Source organism: Epinephelus lanceolatus, chromosome 17 (genome assembly GCF_041903045.1).
Source record: "Epinephelus lanceolatus isolate andai-2023 chromosome 17, ASM4190304v1, whole genome shotgun sequence".
Lineage (NCBI taxonomy): Eukaryota > Metazoa > Chordata > Actinopteri > Perciformes > Serranidae > Epinephelus > Epinephelus lanceolatus.
Window position 1 is genome coordinate 2,651,165 of NC_135750.1, and position 7,442 is coordinate 2,658,606.

General features: G+C 43.0%; 1 protein-coding gene across 1 annotated transcript in view; it reads left to right on the forward strand.

Moving 5' to 3' along the window:
- LOC144467503 (uncharacterized) overlaps positions 1-5,122 on the forward strand; it is a 57,378-nt gene extending 52,256 nt beyond the window's left edge. Inside the window, exons 13-15 of the mRNA XM_078176313.1 lie at positions 320-493; positions 1,675-1,721; positions 1,844-5,122. Of these exons, the coding sequence (XP_078032439.1) occupies positions 320-493; positions 1,675-1,721; positions 1,844-2,382 (760 nt within the window). The 3' untranslated portion in view covers positions 2,383-5,122. The remainder of the gene's footprint in view (positions 1-319; positions 494-1,674; positions 1,722-1,843) is intronic.
- Positions 5,123-7,442: the final 2,320 nt, after the last annotated feature.

Sequence of the window (7,442 nt, forward strand, 5' to 3'; positions counted from 1 at the left end):
GATTTACATTAGTTGATAAACTCATAACCATCACAGGATTGTCTCTGCTGATATGATTTCAAACCAGTTGTCTTTTGTGTTTCAGTCTCTTTCCATCAACATGTTTTATCTTGTTTTTTCTCTGTTGTTGGAACTTGAAATATCAGAGAGGAATCAGTAATGTTGTCAGATAGTTGGTGGACATTAGTGGGTGTTTGGTTGGGACTAGAAAAAAGTCAGTAATAATGTTGATGTAACCCCACAGTAGGCGACAGTATGGCAGTACTGTGGTACCCACCCTCACATTATGTGACATGTGTGTTGTTTTGTGTGTTTGCAGTGTGTCAGGCTGTCTGATCACAGAGGAAGGCTGTGCTTCTCTGGCCTCAGCTCTGAGCTCCAACCCCTCCCATCTGAGAGAGCTGGACCTGAGCTACAATCATCCAGGAGACTCAGGGGTGAAGCTGCTGTCGGCTGGACTGAAGGATCCACACTGGAGACTGGACACTCTCAGGTATGAAGAGGCCTGCTGCAGCCACACACACTCAGTCTGATAGAGGAGGTAGAGCTGGAAACTTTGTCTCTGTCACACTGTCAGCCTGGCTCATATGACCCTGACACACCAAGCTGACCTCAAACAACCACAGCTGATAAACACTGACTCATCAAACTGTTTGTGTCCCACATCAGACCATCAATACAGACACAAGTAGTCAGGGAACAGTAGCCAGGATGGGCCAAAACAGGGAGGGAAGGTGATGAAATGTTTCTGGAGCCTTGTCTTGTTTCAACATTGGATAATAGGACAGTGGTGTATCCTGACACGTTGGAGGTTCATGGTGGGTTGACGTGTGTCATTGTGGTCATGCTGCAGGTTTGTGGGCTCATATGAAACAATAGTGGGGGATGTTTTGGTCTTCATCATCTGACACCACTGGGTGTCATCATAATGGGAATGTTTCCTGATTTAAAAGGAGTTTAGCTTCACCTGGATTTGGTTTGTTTTGCACTGACAGAGAGTTCCCTGGCTGATAAGAGTCGACTTGTAGTGGGACTCACCACAGAAACTAAAGGTGACAGTCAGCCACAGATGCTCAATGAAGAACTAACAGCTGATTGTGGACGTGGTGTGTCAGAGACCAAAGAGCTTTATTTAGAACTGGACCAACATTATGGGGAAACAGGCAGTGCACTGTGGCTGCAGATGGACTTTTACTGGAATATTTTATATCCAGATTACAGATGATAAAAACCAGTGCTGACTGTTGCTAGGAGACAGGATGTGAACAGCAACCCTAACCCATCCAACCATCCACCCCGACCTCCTCCATCAGAGGTTGTGTCTCCTTTACTTGTGACAGACAACAGTCATTATGACACAAACAAAGGAGGTCACTCATCAGGAGTAAAACAGGTGGTTTCAAAGCTCCAATAATCAATACTTGTATATTGACAATGGATCAGCTGACTGTAATGGTCAAGTGTTGTGTGGTGGTGATGAACCCACAGTAAACTGTTGAAACACCACCTGCTCAGGTACACTGAACTAAAACAATATCAGCTGATTAATAATAAGTGATGAACATGTCAGTCCATGTGGAGACAATAACAAAACTGTGTGTATGAGAGTGATGTAATGTCCATGTTTCCATGGTGAAAGAGGAAGTGCTGCTCTGACCCCCCTCCTCCTTTCAGGGTGGAGCCTGCTGGAGTCCGATGGTTGACACCAGGTCTGAGGAAGTGTAAGTGTGTTTTTCATTTCATCTTCAAACTGTGACATCACTCATTCAAATCTCTGATGTCATCATCAGAGTGATGACAGATGAATAACTGCAGCTGTATTGTGTCTTCTTCTCTCCATCAGATTCCTGTGAACTCACAATCGACACAAACACAGTGAACAGAGAGATCAAACTGTCTGACAACAACAGGAAGGTGACACATGTGGAGGAGGATCAGTCATATCCTGATCATCCAGACAGATTTGACGGCTGGGCTCAGCTGCTGTGTAGAACTGGTCTGACTGGTCGCTGTTACTGGGAGGTCGAGTGGAGAGGAAGAGTTTATATATCAGTGAGTTACAGAGGAATCAGGAGGAGAGGAGACAGAGATGACTGTTTGTTTGGATGGAATGATCAGTCCTGGAGTCTGATCTGCTATGATGGTGGTTACAGTGTGTGGCACAATAGCAGAAGAACATCCATCCCCTCCTCCTCCTCCTCCTCCTCCTCTGGTAGAGTAGCAGTGTATGTGGACTGTCCTGCTGGCACTCTGTCCTTCTTCACAGTCTCCTCTGACACACTGATCCACCTCCACACCTTCAACACCACATTCACTGAACCTCTTTATCCTGGGTTTGGGTTCTTGTCACCTTGTTCCTCAGTGTCTCTGTGTTCTCTGTAGGAGGGAGAGTCTCCTCCTGTTAGAGAAACTTTCTCACTGCTGAACAGATAGTTCAGTCTGTACAGGACTTGTTGAGAACAAAATGATGTAACAACAGTCAGTGGGAACCAAAATCATCAACCCACTGAGGGCTGGATTCAAAATCACACCAAAAATCAAAGTAAAAAATTGAAATCACAGCTGATCCAACTCATCATGTGACTCAGTAGTGTGTACAGCCCCCGCCTGCCTGTATGACCCAGGGCCCTCTGCACCAGCATGAGGTCTGACAATCGCTCTGAGGATTTCATCCCAGTACCTAACAGCAGTCAGGGTACCAGTTCTGGTATTCTCTGGTGAATGATGGAGCTGCACGGTGCTGGGCTGTGAGCACAGGTCCCACTAGAGGACGTGGGGCCCTCATGCCACCCTCATGGAGTCTGTTTCTGACAGTGTGGTCAGAAACATGCACACCAGTAGCCTGCTGGAGGTCATGTTGTAGGGCTCTGGCAGTGCTCCTCCTGTTCCTCCTCACACAAAGGAGCAGATAGCGGTCCTGCTGCTGGGTTGATGCCCTTCTGCGGCCCTGTCCAGCTCTCCTGGTGTAACGGCCGGTCTCCTGGTGTCTGGTCTCAACCTGATTGGGCTGCAGGTACGGCCTCATGCTACCAGTAGTGCCAAGGACACTAGCAGAAGACCAAACTAGAGAAGAATCAGTCAGGAAGGATAAGGAGAGAGCAACTGTCTGTGGACACCACATGTAAAACCATTCCCTTTTTGGGGCTTGTCTCGCTTTTGCCTCTCCATTGCACCTGTTGTCACTTTGATTTGCACCAAAGCAGCTGAAACTGATTCACAATCACTTGTGCTTCCTGAATGGACACATTGATATCCCTGAAGTTTAACTGACTCCCTGTTACACTGTGACCATTGAGTGTTCCCTTCAGTTTTTGAGCAGTGTAAATATCTTCATAACACAAGTTGTAAATAATTTAGGAATGTAATATAATTAGAAAATTGGGTTGTAAAAATATCCTAATTGTTGTATGTAACTATATATACATGTAAGAAATTGTGCAAATAGTTTAAGTTAATAGAAGAAAAGTGAAAGAGGGGTAGGAACATATAAGTTTTACTTCTACCTACTCCTTTTAGAACATTTCTGTTTTTTGTGTGTGTGTGGGTTTTTTTCCCCCATTTTTTGTTGTCACAACATTGTTTTGAACTTTGGCTCGAAATAAAGTCATTCATTCATTCATTCAATTAATTTTTTAATTAAATAATTTGAACTAATTAATATTTTTTTAACAGGCTTTAAACACCTTTTTAAAATCATTATTAAAACAATGGCTTTAATGATGAATAATTGTAAAGTATATTTTCCACTCAGGCCTCTTGTGCCACTGCCCCACAGAACACTCATTCAGAGTGTTACATTTTTAACATAACTGTACTATGACTTCTTAAAGTTTTTTCGACATGTTATACTATGACTTTTTTTACATTCTCTACTAATGTAGTTTTATAACTAAGGTCAGGAACAAAGACCAGGCCTTAGACACATCCCATTTCCATCCAAAAGTATTGAAACACTCTCACAGCTTCACATGTTCTGTGCCAGGGGCGATTCAAATCTGTAGTTGAGGTCGATTTGTTTTAAAGAAAAACGATTTTCTCTTTCACATCTGCCACCAACGCTTCCCGCTGAGCTCCCGTAGTTCAGAGTGGGCTCACCCTCCCCCCGCACGCTTGATACACAAACAACATGGCAGCAAGTGGGGAAGAACTCGTTCCCAAGAAAGGGCACGAGTTCTGCAGTTATTTGGAATTGGTTCGGTTTTGTGGCGTCAGACACAGAACAATCAGCACCCTGCTGCAAAGTGTGTTGGAAGGCTGTTGCAACCAAAGGTAGCAGTACTACCAATTTACTGCAGCACCTCAAACAGAGGCATGCTGCCGAGTGGGAGAGGTGTTGCTCCCTACGAAAATATCCTGATTCAAGTGCTGGAATTCATTACAATATAATGGTAGGGGAAACACTGCTGTATGATGAGAAAGGGGCCCAGTGGAAGGCGATCATGGATGCAGTTGTGATGTATATTACAAGAGATATGGTGCCCTTATATACTGTGGAAAAGCCGGGGTTTATTCATATGCCGAAGGTTTTGGACCCCAGGTACGTGCTACCAGGCCGCAAGTATTTTTCTGAAAATTGATTTTAAGTAGGGGGGGGGACTCAATTTAAATCGTGAATCAGATTTGTTGTGATTTTTTTTAGTCCATATCGCCCAGCCCTAGGAGGAAGACAACTCATTTTGATACAGCAGCAGCTGGAAATGAAGTCACACCATCTGATCTTACACTCTTACCTGAACCTGGCTCTTTAAAAAAAAAAACCAAAAACAATCTTATATCCATGATGAGTCTGTCTGTCTGTCTGTCTGTCTGCACACACTGCTGTATTTTTGTTGTTAAAATATTACATTTAAACCCAGAGCTGGATTATCACCCCAGGGGCCCCTGGGCACCAGGTCTCAAAGGGCCCTTGTACACACGCAACGTCACCACCTCACACACCATGCTATGCCACACCACGGCACCACCACGCCAATTAACACACAAATCATACTAACCAGTTACCAGCAACTAATGTTGATTTCAGCACTGATGATACGAACAACACCTTATTCTCTCTCTCTCTCTCTCTCTCTCTCTCTCTCTCTCTCTCTCACACACACACACACACACACACACACACACACACACACACACACACCCTTAACTCAAGGCTGACACAAACAGCAGATCAATAGCTCACCAACAGACACTCACTGACTCACAGATAATAATCACCACTGAAATGTTACATCAATGCATCATAACAGCCACACAACACAGCTGAATGGAGGGTTTCAAAATAAGGGGTTCATAGGTACCATGCAGAAATGCAACAGCCAACAAATGAGCTGCAACTGGTGTGTGTGTGTGTGTGTGTGTGAGTGAGAGAGAGAGAGAGAGAGAGAGAGAGAGAGAGTGTGCAGGGCAGAGATAATGTGTCAAAATGAAGGCGTGTGCATGTGTGTCAAGGCTGACAGACAAACAGCAAATCAAATAAACCATCCTCACACTATGCTCAGTGCACTGACAGCATTATCAATGTTCTTACCTTTAGGAGTTCTTCTTCCTGGACTTTAACTTGAACACACAGTCTGCCACCAGAAAACCCAGCTCCTTCACCAGGTCACGTTCAATGGCCATCAGGCAGAGTGCTGACAGTCGCTCTTGTTTCATGGTGCTCCTCAGTTCCTTCACTTAAATGTTCTTTCTCCTTCACAGTTTGATACAGGTAGGGTGAGAAAACGACGGAGAGCCAAGCGTCCACAGTTCCCTCCTTTTCTGGACGATGCACTTTCTGTGTTCGGGTCCCGTCTCCATGTTTCCTGATACAAATGCGGTGTTATGTGCTGAAAACATTTTTGCAAGCACAGCACAGTATATTTATAAATGATCCTTTCTGCTCCTCCGCTTAAAGGCTTTTTAAAATCCATCTTCTCTCTCTTATCTTAGTGTGAGCTGTCTACTACTGACCACACTCTGAAGTTCAACGAGCCGCCGTGGCGCACGCTCGCGCTGCCCAGCATGCACCCTGCCAGCCAGCGTCACGTGATGACGACACACTCAGATCTTTTTTAAAAACATGATTTTATTATTTATGATTTCATTTTCCAGTGTTACAAAGTTTTTGAAAACAGATTTAAATTGCTGTATGAAGGGCCCAACAAGCAGGGATGGGCAGTATTTCTATTACTTGTATTTAAAATACGTATTTCAATTACATTTGAGTATTTTGTCATTTGTATTTGATAAGGACGATAAAAAGCAAATGTAATTTGTAACAGAATACTTTTGAGTGGAATAATTTTGTATTTAAAATACTCAAAATACTTTCTCCACAAATCAAAAAACAAAAATAATAGGCTACACATTCTTATAATATTGGATGCAACAATATTTTGTACTTCTTTTTTTTTTTTCTTTAATATTTTTATGTATATGTTTTTTAAACTTGGGCCATTCAATGTGCCCTTCACTGACCTAGTGGTCTGTTTTACTGGACTGTGCATCACATAGGAAACTGTATGTTGTTGTGGTTGATGCTTGGGATAAGTATGCTATAAATGAGTTGCCTCACGTGGGATCAATAAAGTTGTCTGAATCTAAATCTGGATCAGTTACAATGCAGTTACTCATGGTCTCTCATTGCAGCATGTAAATTTTGAGCATTTTTGGTCAAGGACTTTTTGAGTTATTCACAAAAAGATTTGAATTGGTTAGTATAGCGCCACCTATGGACGAATCATGGGCATTCCTTCTGGTATAGTTACTCATGGTCTCTAGTTGCAGTATGCACATTTTGAGCATTTTTGGTCAAGGACTTTTTGAGTTATTCACGAAAAGCTTTGTGGACCAACCGACAGAGTGACCTATAGAGCTGCAGGTCGCTGCTAAAAAGAAAAAGAAAAAAAATATTTTCTGTATTTGAAAATACAAAATACATGTATTTTATTTTGATACATTTATTTGAGGGGTATTTTGTATCAAAATACATTTTGATGTATTTTTGCCCAACTCTGCTGACATTGAACGATCACTGAATGTGGCAACGTGTTCTGCTATACCTCAAAGAAAATATTATTTTCATTATTATTATTATTTTAATTTATACAAACTGACATAAGGAATCTTTTTTCGTCATCTTTTTCCTCTTTGTCCAATGGGACGATTTGAGAGGCGGGCCTTCTGTGGTGCTCACAACAACAAGTTTACAGTTGGTAAACAATGGAGGAGAAACTGGTGGTAGTGGTTGCTGGATACCCAGAGCTATACGGCCTGATGATAGACAGCAGGTTGTCAAACTGCCCCTGAGTCGTCCTAAAATCTGCCTGTAAACATCCATGATGGAGGAGAAGCTCCTGGACTAACTGGTGGTACTCCCCATGATCCAGCCTCTTTTTTAGGGTCTCATGTACCCACACAGATCTCTGTTTATCTGCTGACAGCCTCTCACCCTCAACCAGAGC